The sequence below is a fragment of the Mus pahari genome, chromosome 10, assembly GCF_900095145.1.
Source record: "Mus pahari chromosome 10, PAHARI_EIJ_v1.1, whole genome shotgun sequence".
In the NCBI taxonomy this organism is placed as follows: domain Eukaryota; kingdom Metazoa; phylum Chordata; class Mammalia; order Rodentia; family Muridae; genus Mus; species Mus pahari.
Genome location: NC_034599.1, coordinates 50,153,085 through 50,166,631, shown reverse-complemented (window position 1 = coordinate 50,166,631; position 13,547 = coordinate 50,153,085). Strand labels below are relative to the sequence as shown.

Here is a 13,547-nt window from a genome sequence, read left to right as displayed (position 1 = left end):
TACCCCAGACCTAAGGGAAAGTACCCCAGACCTAAGAGAAAGTACCCCAGACCTAAGGGAAAGTACCCCAGACTTAAGGGAAAGTACCCCAGACCTAAGGGAAAGTACCCCAGACCTAAGGGAAAGTACCCCAGACCTAAGGGAAAAAGAGAACCGTAGAGTATTGAGGAATGGTCAGGAAGCACAGCAAACAGTGACTCTTGTTTTTCTCTGGAGTTTGAGAAGAAAAGACTTGGGACAGAGGCAGTGTTTGAAGAGTGTATTAGCTGAGACATTCAGAATGTTAAGTCACCCACAGATTCAGCACGTGCCAGGCGGGTTAAGGAAGAGCACGTGCATAGCACATAGAACTACAGAACAGTAATTTTAAGGAGAAAATCACTGAAGTAGACAAGACAGCAAGTCTTCCCAGACCCAGTGGGGGAGTGTGTTGAGCACTCAGGGGCCTGGGGCAGCAGTGACCTCTGCAGTGTTCTCAGAGGTGGTGACCTGCAAACCCCAAACCTCTGCAGTGGTGAACACACCTTTTAAGAATGGAGGAGAAATGGAGATAATTGTGGTTGTGTAGAACTTAAGAGTTATTTCCCAATAATTCTTCTGCCTAAGGGCCAGTGTAGAATTGACTCTCCAGGACATGTGTGAGATGCAAGAAGAAAGACCAAAGAAGTGGGGTGTAACTTTCAACAATAAACATATTGTCCTTTATGTGTGTAATATGTGACATATATGCAGCAATATTGACATATGTGGCAGTATGTTACATACATGAGGCAGTATGTGACACATATGCAGCAATATTGATATATGTGGCAGTATGTGATATATATTCAGCAGTATGTGGCATATATGTGGCAGTATATGACATGTGTGTGGCAGTATGTGGCATATGTGTGGCAATATGTGACATATGCAGCAATACGTGACATATATGTGGCAATATGTGCAGCTAAGTATACCTCGCTATGTATCTTCCTCACCTCCACCTCCCAGGTGTCATGATGGAGGTGTGTGCTGCCACACCTGGATGAGCGTGGATTCTTAAACTGTCTGTAAACATTGTTAGTTACCCTTTTAATTATATGTCTTGTTTTACATAAGTTTTCTTCCTAGTCATAAAAGTTAGACTTTGGAAACCTGAACATTTAGAAAATTGATATAATTTAATTTTAAGATAGCAATTGTCTTATAAAAATAACATATTAAAATAGTTTTCAGGTCAGACTGAAATGTGCTTAAAATCACATATTTTCTATATATATGTGTCCATGTATGTGTGTGTGTACCTGCACATGTATGTGCAGGCCAGAGGACAGTACAAGCTGTCATTATCCAAACACTATCTACCTTGCTTAGCCTGGACTTACCAGGTGTTGTATACTGTCTGGCCAGTGAGCCCCAGGGGTCTGCCTGTCTCTGCCTTCCCAGTGCTCAATCGCCAGGGTACACCACCACACACACTTAACAATGTGGGTTCTGGGGATCTGATCCAGGCTCTCCTCATGCTTTCGAGGCAGGGACTTTACCAAGTGAGCTCTCCTCTTAGATCCTCTTTTGCATTTTTAATGACAACCTGAGCAGAGATAACATGTGCCCTAACCACATGTCAGAATCAACCTGGCCGTTACTGCTCATGAGAGCTAGACAAAGGCTGTGTGCTGTTGTCTACTAACTTTGTACAGTGTTTCTGAGCTAAGAAATATTCTTCTAAGAGTAAAACTAAGCCAGGCATGGAGTGTATGCCTGTGACCCCAGCACTTGGGAGAAGTAGACAGGAAGATTGCCAAGTTCTAGACTGGCCTGGGATACAAAATGAGAACAACTCAAAAAAAAAAAAAAAAATGAAAGTGGAGGGAGGGACGGCTGGAAAGCTGGCTTAGTGAATACATACTTGTTCTTCAAGCACAAGGTTGTGAGTTTGAATCCCCAGCACCCACATAAAAGCGGGACATCACTGCATGTGCTTGAACCCCCAGTGCTTGGGATGGGGTTGGAGACAGGTGGGAACCAGCTCACCAGTCAGTTCAGGGGAGAAGAAAATGTTTAGGACACGAAAACAAACAGTTCTCCATCGGGTCCGACCGATTGGTGGTTGAAAGTGCTTCAGCCTGAGTGAGGCCTTGGGCTTTCTGTGACTTAGGAGATAATGTTACCTGAACGATGAGGTTCCAAATGTTCCCCAACCCCCGTGCTAAAACCCTGTCTGAAACTGGCATTTTAGGATTACGGGCCCGTGTGCTTTTAGAAAATGCCATTTTGCTATGGCTAGATGATGTTGTTTTGTTTTCACTAACATAAATTAATACATTGTGTTGAAATACTGAAAAAATAAAGCAACTTTTTACATTTCAAATTTCATTTTAATATTTAGAATAGTTTTTTTTTAAATTCACATGGTCACAGATTATAGCTTATATAAGGTTACAATCAGATGACCCAAAGCTGATGAGGATTAGGTTCAAAATGATTTTTATTGTCATGAACTAGAGTTGTTCACTAAAGCCATCCCATATTTCATAAATGGGTCCACAGTGGTGGGAGTAACCTCTTTACAGAAATACCACCCTAAGACTCAGCATCAATGCCATGCATGCAGGCTTAGCTTAGCGGCATCCAGAGCGCCGCCGCCACCTCTGCGGGCCGGTTGGCTAAAGTGTGTGTGTGTGGCGGGGGGTGGGGGGGACGCTTGCTAAACATTAGGGCAGCTCTACAATGTTAGGTAGCTCTGAAGAGAGAATGTACTTCCAAATATTCAAGATTAATTTTCTTTCTGATTCTTCTGACAAGTTTTCAAGTTACCCATTTTTCATCTGTATTTCTCTTCTCTTTGATGCCAGGAAGGGCCACCTTCAGAGGGCCAGTTCAGTCCAGTGTGATATCAGCCTGGTAGAGACAAGCAATACCAGTACCCACCACAGTGAGTAAAGTCCAACTGGGATGGTTAGGGGCATGGGTGAGATCCTTGCTGTTGCGTGTGCGGACTTTGTTCACAGCCATTCAAAGACCTGCCCCTGGATTTCGGGACAGTGGTTACTTTTCACAGGAGAATACTTTTTTCTTTTCTGTGTTTGTTTGTTTGTTAAGACAGGATTTCTCTCTGTACCCTGGCTGAACTCACTCTGTAGGCCAGGCTGGCCTTAGAGACCTGCTTGCCTCTACCTCCTGAGTACTGCCCAGCGGATTAATTTTTTTATTAGCAGTGTGTCAGAAGTAATATTTTTTCACAAAATAAATTTGTGAAATTATATGAATTTCGGCACTTGGAGTGATGTACTCAGCTGTAATGTGCTACAGCATATCTGAGGAACAGTGTTCTAGAACCACTCTGATAGGGGCTGTGCTGGGAGCCCGGGCAGGGAAATTACCTTAGGGAAAACTGTAGCAAGTCAGTGTTCTACAGCTTCTTGAGGTTTCTAGCAAAATAAGGCAGCATGCACTGTATTTCCTTTCTCTTACTTGAAAACAATGAAAAATGAACAAACCACGTGAAGCAAGAGTTGACCTCTGTTCTCAGTGTGCAGTTGCATCTGTGCACACATGCACACACATATATGCATGCATACATGGGTACACAGGTGCATACACATGCACACATGTGTGCACATATATGCATGCATACACATGCACACATGGGTACACACGGGCACACATGAATGCACACATATGCACATGTACACACAAACTCACGTACACTAAAATGAAATCTTTTTTTTAAAATGCTGGGCTTGATAGCAGGGTTCTATAATCCTACTCTGGGAACAGCCAGGGACAGGAAGATCTCTGGGGTTTGCTGGAACCCCAAGGCCGCATAATCTTACTGAATCAGACCCAGGCTCAGCAGGAGACCCTATTTCAAAAACTACTAATGATCAAAGGAGGGGGGGAATGACAGGAATTAGCAATATCAACAACAAGATTTAGGTAGCATTTCTAGCAATATTACAGACAGGGCAATAGGAAAAGCTCTAGCATAATTTAGATTAAATAGACAAACCCTTTGAAGAAGAAAAACTACCAAAGAAAGGGCTAACTTGAGGGGCTGGGGCTGCAGCTCTTGTGTGGTGTGCCTGCCTAGCAGGCAAGATGCCCTAGTTCTGTCCTCAGCATTACATAAAACCAGCCTCTGTTATGCACACCTATAATACCAGCCCCTGAGAAGAATTACAGACAGGAAGATCAGAAGTGCAAGGATATCCTCAGCTACAATGAGGCCAACATGGGCTCTATGGAACCCTTTTTCAAAAAAATAAAATCTGGAGAGTGATATAAAAAGTTTAAAAACTTAAATTAATCATAAAAACTTAAATTAATCATAATTCAAATAGTAGTATATTCATTGATTGAATTTGTGTATAAACTTTTTTTAATGATAGTCTAGGCCCAGGTACTTGAACTTATACCAAACTTCTACTGAAGCAACAATCACTGTTCATAAACTCATTAAGAAATACTGAAGAGAGTACAGAATATAAGACATGATGGTAGTTTAGTGATGTTGCAAGGTTAATTTAAAGAGGTAAAATATGTTTCCACATATTAGAAACTGCTAGATATAAAAAATTTAAAAGCAATACTTTTTTTGTAACAGCATCTCAAAGTACACAGGGATGGAGCTAACAAAAGCAGTGGAAGACCTGCAGTGATCTGAGTGAGAATGGCCCCAATAGTTCATGTGCTTGAATATTTGGCCCCAAGGTGGTGGAACTGCCTGGGAAGGATTAGTGGGCGTGGCCTTGCTGGAGGAGGTGTGCCACTGTGGGCGGGCTTTGAGGTGTTTAAAGATTCATGCGATTCCCAGTGTGTTCTCTGTCTCCTCCTTATGGGACAAGATGTGAGCTCTCAGCTGTATTCCAGATAACACATCTACAGCTTGCTGATATGCTTCCCAGCCATGTTGGACTTTTAACCCTCTGGAACCATTATAAGCCAACCAAAGCCTTCCTTCTGTACATTACATTGCCCACAGCGTTTTATCACACCAGTAGAAACGTAACACATACTGATCTGTGCCATGAAGTCTGCAGTAGTTCTAAGAAAGGCAGACTCAAATAATCACGGGGATTTCTGTGCTGCTGATGGCTTTGGAAAATATAATACTCGGATGTCAGTTCTCCTTACTGTGAATTTTCCCAGAGACAGCGCATCCCAGTAAACTGCAGCAGGTGCTTTTGTGGTAGCTGATAGGGTGACTGTGACACACCACTGGGACTATGAAGGGACAGGGACAGGGAAGCAGTGATTTAACAGCACATTGAAGGGCTCCAACTACCGAGAGCCAGCATATGGCAAATCTGACATAGTTTAGACAGCATGGTGCTGGGCTCTAGACACAGGCTCCCACACAGCAGTGTCACAGGCTCCCACACAGCAGTGTCACAGGATGCTGCAACAGTCACATAGCCACATGCAAGAAGATAAATTCATTTCTCCCATAGACACAAATAGCTCACAATGTCTATGAATGTAAGAACTAAAATATAAACCTCGAAGGAAAAACTCTTTATGCCCTCATTTTAGGCAAAGATAGAGTATGGGAAGCACAATTGGTTAAGTACTTGATAGACGCTGTGTGCAAACGATAAATCCCCATGCTTCAAATGATTCCACTGTCAAAATGAAATACAAGGCACAAATAGGAGAAAATATTTTCAAAGCACATATCTGACAGATGGTATAACATACACAAGAACTCATTCGACGGAAACATCTCAACGCAGTAACAGAAAACCAGAGAACTAAAGTGCAACCATTTTACCAAAGAAAACGCACAAATGGTCAATGAGCACGTGCAAAGTACATGACATTGTAATTCACTAGAAGACTGAAAAGCCAAAATAAAATGCCAATTAACTCACTAACTCTGCTGTGATTTTCAAGTCTGGGATATGGAAAAGTGCAGTTCAATGGTGCTGTAACTAGAGGAGTGGACAGTTTATTAAGACACATTTGTATAGCCTGGCAAGTCTCCTCCTAGTCAGCTACCCAAGTACACAAAAACGTGGGTTTGTATAAAGAACCCGAATGGTCACAACAGCGCTCCTCCCTGTAACCAAGGAGTGGAAATCACCCAGAAGTCCACTGCTGTGCCTGTGAGATGGACGGCCGTAGCTCTACAAGCACAGCACGGTCACATTCACTGTCATGTGACTCAGTTGTGCTGTGAGGTAGGACTTGCAGAGCCCGCCACGTGCATTTGCCTTTGTATTAAGATAAGTGAGTGGCTTCCTACGGTTCAGGGTTGGAACGGGCAGTGACTGCAGAGAGCCCTGAAAAGTATTTCCAGGGTAAGGGACTGGTTTAAAACTGGCTCATGGTTACAACTTGAAGACTGTTGAATTGTATATGAAGCTGAATGTTGTAAGTTATGGGTTATATCTTGCCAAAAGTCTGATTTTTAACTAACTATGCCAGGGCTGGGTCTGTGTGCATTGAAAGAGGAAGCTGCACACTAGCATCAGGCACAGATGAACTCAAAGTGGATGAGAGACGACACATATGACCCACAGTTACAGGACTCTGAGGAAAACAGGAGGAGTACCCTACAATGGACTTAGCAACAATTCTTGTATATAAATAATACCAAAGCAGTCAACTAAGACATTTCTACATATTGCACTTCATTAAATGAAAAGTTGTTATAACTAAAGTTGATACAACTGTCTACGGAATGGCAGTCCACAAAACAGGAGAAAAGGCTTTTCAAACCACGCAGTGCTAGGATTTAATTTAGAGAATTTATTTCACGTACACATACGTATGCATGAAAAGAAACAGGAGCTGTCTTTGAAGGGTGTGTGACTCCCCTGGGAAAATGTAAAGAAACATCTATTTAGCTCGAGCAAGAGCAGACAGACCTAGAGAAATTCTAGCAGTTTCTGCTGGACAGGAGAGATGAGTTCGGTAGGCTTTCTTACAGGGTGTAGGCGACTTATGGCACACCAAGGCTCAAGGCCTGCCCACGGAGCTCCTGCTCTGGATGATTCTCAGTTGGCAGCAGAATCGGTACAAACCTGGGCTCAGAGTGCTACCTAGTGTTAAGTCAGGAGAGGTGACAGCAGGTTCAGGCAACAAGGTGCAGACAAGTCAGACTCTGCAAAGATGCTACGGATGCTTGCTGCTCTGTCCGTAACACTGACCACTTCTGGAAAGAATGGCCCCTTTCCGCTGCAGTCCGGCACACAGAACCTTGAAATGCCTTCTTACTGCAAGATGAGGCTACTCTGCCAGGACTCAGGACTCATCCCACTATAGAAGGAGTAAAGAGGGGGCAGGGGGCAATCAGTCAAAGGTAGTAAGGGACAAGTGTGAGCAACATGCGTGATACACATGATCATCATGATTACTATTGTTTTAATAGCAACTTAAAATTAATAACAAGAAATATTCTTGGGCTGGTGAGATGGCTCAGTGGGTAAGAGCACCCGACTGCTCTTCTGAAGGTCCTGAGTTCAAATCCCAGCAACCACATGGTGGCTCACAACCATCTGTAACAAGATCTGACGCCCTCTTCTGGAGCATCTGAAGATAGCTACAGTGTACTTACATATAATAAATAAATAAAACATTAAAAAAAAAAGAAATATTCTTGAACAAATAAATCATAAAAATAAAAACAACCCAATTCAAAAATTGGCAGAGGATTTCCACAGACGTTTCTCCACAAGCTTGTGAAGTGTTTAGCATCACTGGTCACGGGGACATAAAAAAGAGTGTGGACTCCTCACACATTGGGATGGTGACTACTAAAGACCATGTATTGACCATGATGTACAGAAATTGGAACCCATGTATATTGCTGGTAAGAATATAAGATGTTAAGAGTCACCTAGATAAACATGTGACAGGTCTTAAATCAAACCACAGAATTGCCACTTTATCTAACAGTTGACTAGTGTGAGGTTACACACATGAGCAAGTATCTGTACACCCTCATTCTTAGAAGCTGCATTCATAGTAGTCAAAGATGGAAAACAATCCAGACGTCCACTGATACGTGAATGGATAAAGTAAGTGGATACATATAATGGAACATTACTTAGCTTTAAAAGGGAATACAATTCTGATACCATAATATGAAGACTATATATGAATACTGTACTCTGAAGACGTTATACTAAGTGAAAAAAAGCCAGACTCAAAATGAGTACTGTGTAACTCCACTAAAGTGAGATCCAAGAACATCCAGATGTATAGGGACAGAAAATGTAGCTGTTGTATCAGGGACCATGGAGAGAGTTGTTCTTTAATATATAGAATTTTAGTTTGGAATAGTGAAAAGTTTCTGGAGATGATGGTGACTCCTTTTATGTGACTGTGACTTTTGATGTCACTAAACTTGACAGTGGCTAAAATGGTAACTTGCTACACATTTCACAACAAAGTCAACCAGAGTGAAAGATGTTATCAGATGATGCATTGAGCTTCCATTGCTCAAAACGATCACAGTCTCAAGATGCTGAGGGAACGTGCCCCTTACTGCTTAGTGGCAGCTCTAGCTAATGGTTTGAGTTGCCCTTTGCTTACTCTGTAGCAATAATATCTGTAGTCATACTCCTTGATAAAATGCTTGATGGTGAACCAACCAGTCAAAGTCCTCCAAGAAAACTGCAGGGTTTGGTGAACACAAATGGGGCTCAATCCAAGGGGCGTGTGTAGGAGCAGCACTCTGGCATGAGTATGACCCTGCGGGTCTGTGTGTCTGTCTGTCTGTCTGTCTGTCTGTCTGTCTCTCTCTCTCTCTCTCTCTCTCTCTCTCCCTCTCTCTCTCTCTCTCTCTCGCCTCTCTCTGCCTCTCTCTGCCTCTCTCGCTTCTCTCTGGATATGGTCTATCGGAGTAGTTGATGGATCAGTAAAACTCAGTAGTGGTTTGCCTTTTATAAACTATGTACAGATAAAACATGTTTAGCCCTTTCCTATGTGCAAAGACACATTTGTAAAAAGAAAAAGAAGAGGCTGGAAAGATGGCTCTGTGGTTAAAAGCACACATTGTTCAGTGCCCAGCACTTGTACTGAGCAGTAACTCCAGCTCCAGGAAGGTCCTATGCCTCTGACTGCATGCATACATAACTTGCCCCATGCCATATATACATAATTTTAAAAATATTAAAAAATAGGAAGCAATTTTTGCAGCCTTTCCATCCTACCCTTCATTGGGGAGAATCTTAAATTCAAATTTTGTCTTTATATATTAATTAAGATTTTGTTTATTTCTGAGATTAAGTTATACTCTATAGCTTAGGATGCCCTGGAACTAACTGTATACCCCAAGCTTGCCTAAAACTTCAAGTGCTGGTACTACAGGAGTAACCCACCATGCTGGGAAGAAATGAAAATTTTTATTATTTTTTTTTCAAGACAAGGTTTCTCTGTATAGCCCTGGCTGTCCTGGAACTCACTTTGTAGACCAGGCTGGCCTCGAACTCAGAAATCCGCCTGNCGCCCGGCTATGAATATTTTTTAGTGGAAGAAAAATACTATGAAACCATAACAACAACCAAAAGCTGGGATAGGGTGAGTATCAGCTTACACAATTTACATATATGACCAGGCATTTTCTAAGGCCAAATTTAGTATCTAAGGCCGGAATACAGAGAAGGAGATGAGATCTATGTGGTACGATGACAGCTGAGCTCTGGGGCGAGCCTGGTACAGACATGAGACGCTCAACAACCTCAGCTCAGGCCTGTGCAATAAACTGATAAAGGTCAGAGAGTGGTGCCATTGATTCAGTCCATCAGCGACCAGAACAGGCATATTCACGCCATCCTTGCAGTTTGGGAATGCAGAATTCTAGGTAAGCTTCCTAGAGAACCCACAGCCCAAGTCCCAGTCTTCTGGGGTCGGTGGCACTTCCTACACACAGGAAAACTGAGGGTCAGAGGTAAAGATTCTTTATCCAGAGCAAGAATTTAAACCCAGATATACCTGGATTCCAACTCTTACTTTTCCTTCCTTTTTTTAAGAGTAGGGGTGTGCAGAGGTCACAGGACAGAATTAGAGTTCATTCTGCTCCTGGCAGTACTGGGGTCTGAGGACTGAACTAGTTACTAGCCTTGCGTTGCTGGGCTGTGTGGCTGGCCTCCAATGTTCCCTATTGCACATGGCTGTCCACAGGTCCCTGGGGATTGCTGGCCAGAGCTTAGCCCTCAGGATTCTCCTGTCCTTGTGTTTGGTATTTCTCCCATGTTTGGCACCTGCTGCTGTCTCTGCTGTCAGTGACTTGCCTTGGCATTCTTCCTCTCGCCCAGCTTTTGTAATTGTGATTTTTTTTTTTCTCAGAAAGACCATTAGTCTTGTTAGAACTTTAGGCAGCAGAAAAGGGGCAGGAAGGCAGAGGTGGACGCTTGAGAGACTGGAATGGGGATGCTGGCACTCTGTGCACAGCAGGGACAGCTGCTGTGGGTATGGCTGCCTGAGGTACTATCACCTCAAGTCTCCTGCCACAAGTGGAAGTTGTGGGTTTATGTGTGCAGATAAGAGGGCAGGTAAAGTGTGTGTATGTAGAAAACCAAGTGTCCAAGCCTCATATCTTACTCTCCACAGGCCACAGAGAACACTGAAGACATCCCCCAGGGAAGGGCATTATTACCAACAAAGGCGGACTGTGGACCATAGGACGAGAGAAGGTAATGCTTCCATTCTCCTTGTCTTAGACACAGGCTTGGTAAATGGTCCTAGTTAAGGCAGCCTGTATAGGAGAGAAGCTGCAGCTCACAGGGAAAGGTCTACACAGGGAGATTTACTGGTTTAAAGTACTTCGAAGAACATAGCTCAGGGCCATGAAGCACATTCACCCTGGGTAGGGCCATTGGCTCTATCACTGCTCAGAACGTTTTCATCATCCCACATTGAACCTTTGTACTTCTTCAGGTTCCCTTTTGTATCACCCCTACACCAAAACAACAAAACAAAACACACAACAGAAAATACTTGAAGATATACGTGCCTTATCCTCTGTCACTGGCTAATTTCATTCAACAGTTTTGAAGCTCATCCACACTTAGCCAAAAATCCATTCTTCTAATAACAGCTTAATATTCAGTATGGGTATATTACATTCTGTATACCATGCAAATATATTTGGATGATTTCCAGTTTGCTGTAAACAGCAATGTTACAATGCATACCATCACAACTCTAGCTTTTATTTTTAAATATTACATTTCAAGTAGAATTTCTGGATTGAATTGTAATTTTTGCTTAATTTGACAAAGATCATACTGTTTTCTGTAACCAATGCACCATTTTTCAGTTTTACCAGCCATACAGGGCCCAATACTTGTGCATCTGTGTTACTGTGTAGAAGATGGTAGACAGGGTGGGGGGTACCCACCATCCTAATGGGGTGATGTGACATCTCATTGAGGCTTAACATGCATTTCCCTTGCGTCAGTGAAGTTGCCATACTGTTTGTTAGTCACTCATGTATCTTCTTCGGAGACTTGAAATCCCTTGTCATTTTTAATTAGGCTTGTGTGTATGTTACTACACTTTAGTTTTGTATTCTAGAAATTAAGTCATTATTTGAAGGCTGCAAATACGCTTTTCAATTCTATGTATAACCTTTTTGTTCTTTAAGTATGATATATTTTATGCACAAAATTTTAATTTTTGATTATTCTGTTTAAATCTATTTTTTGATCCCTAAATACTTGGTAACACTCCACAAAATCATTGAAAAATTCATTATCCTGATTTCCCAAGAGTTGTATAGATTTTTAGCTACTATTGTTAAATTTTTAAGTTAACTTTCATAATGGTATTACAGTCCCAACTCCAGCATTTCTCAAAGATTGTCTCTTCCTTATTGAAAATAGTCTTGGTACTTTTGTCAAAAAGTATTCATGATACAGATTATTCTTTTCTAAGGATTTCTGTTCTATCAGTTTAACTTGGTACAAGAATCACTCTGTTCTGGAATCAGATGACTTATCCTAGGTTAGTATTCTAGATTGATTTGGCTAGTCCAAGTCCCCTGAGATTGTATCTGAACTTTAGGGTGCATTTTTCTGTCCAGAAAATCAAAACCTGCACTGTGATGCTGTGGTTTGGGTGGGGATTACAGTGACTGTAGAGTGCCTTGGGTAGTGCCAACATTTACATTTTCCAGCCCATCATCATGGATGTATCCCATCATTTCTATGGCAGTCCCAGGATTTCACTCTTGATGCTCTACTGTTTGACTGTTCATCGCTCACATATAGAAATGCTGCTGGTTTCCTGTGTTGACCTTGCACCTTGCTACTGTAAGTAGTTAGTTTATTGGTTCCGAAAGTCTTTTGTGGAATCTTTACTTTTTTGGGTATAAGACCATATAATTTATGAACAGATAATTTTACTTCTTTCCAGCTTGATGCCTTTCCTTTTACTTGCTTAGTGGCTCTAGCCATGTTGCCTAGCAACAGCGCATCTGGAGCTTTCTCTACTTCTCCAGTGGGCATGATTTCACTGTGGGCATTTTCATGGTGGCTTTTACGTTGAGGTAATTTTCCTCTACTTCTAATTCATTATTTTTAATAACAAAAGGATGTTTTTTTACCAAATGTCTTTCCTTGACAACACAAATGTTGGATTGGGCAGTGGCTTTTATCTCTGTCCCACAATTTCTTCATGCTGGGTTCATCTGTTCATGTTTATACTCTTCTGGTTCCAGCTTTTGGCTTTCTTCCTCATTGTCCCTCTCTGGTGAGGAAGTCTTTTGTTAGTCTTTTCTCCTTAGGGTTTGGGGTTTGCCTTTTTACATTTCCTTTCTCTTTGTAGACACTGATTTTGTCCTTTATCATGTTCCTGTGGGTGTATTGAAGTCTCTAGTAAGTTGTACCAGCTTATGTTGCTTCTTTTTTGATTACCTGTGTTTGAACTCTCAAATGCATGCTATGGCATATGTGCAGAGGTCAAAGGACAACTTTCATCAGTCAGTTCTCTTCTTCCAGCATGTGAGGCGTGGATATCAAACTTAACCTGTGTCTTAGTGGCAAGCACACCTTTATGTGTTGGGTCATCTTGCTGGTATTTATCTCAATTCTTTGAATAGAACTCATTTCTCTGTGCCTTTGTATGCCTGTTTATTGGATGACCCACCCAGGTGGCCCTTCAACAAAAATAAAGACAGACCTTTTAATATCTTAAAGCTTAAGCTTTAGCTGGGCAGACTTTCAATTAGTTCATCTAAGTTATCTCAACCATCTAGCCCTGTCCTATCACATGGCTAACTATCCCTTCCAAACCCATAGTCACCTCTGTATCCTCCCTCCCCCTTTTTTTCCCAGAGTCCCTACCAGGAAGTCCCACCTTCCACTTCCTGTCCAGCCACAGGCTGCCAGCCTTTATTCTCTAAAAAGCTACATTCCAGTCAGCAGCAGGACAACACCCGATCCTTTAAAGGATCCTTTAAGGAGATTTTTAACATGATAATCTCAAGAGAATGTTTTGGGCTGGTAAGGAAGGACAAGCATTCACACATAGCTGGTAATGAGCACTGAAGAGGAAAATGCTTTCCAGCAACATTCAGTTCTCTGCCACATTAAGCAATTATCAATGGATTAGAACGG

General features: G+C 42.1%; 1 protein-coding gene across 2 annotated transcripts in view; it reads left to right on the top strand.

Annotated features, from left to right (window-relative positions):
* Positions 1 to 13,547, top strand: part of Nrg4 (neuregulin 4) — a 105,539-nt gene that overhangs the window by 87,655 nt on the left and 4,337 nt on the right. For both annotated transcript variants that reach the window (XR_003844649.1, XM_021207791.2), the window contains 3 exons: positions 2,835 to 2,914; positions 10,540 to 10,622; positions 12,145 to 12,242. Coding sequence is in view for 1 of the 2 variants with exons in the window: in XM_021207791.2 (XP_021063450.2) it covers positions 2,835 to 2,914; positions 10,540 to 10,556 (97 nt within the window). In the remaining variant the exon portion in view is untranslated. The remainder of the gene's footprint in view (positions 1 to 2,834; positions 2,915 to 10,539; positions 10,623 to 12,144; positions 12,243 to 13,547) is intronic.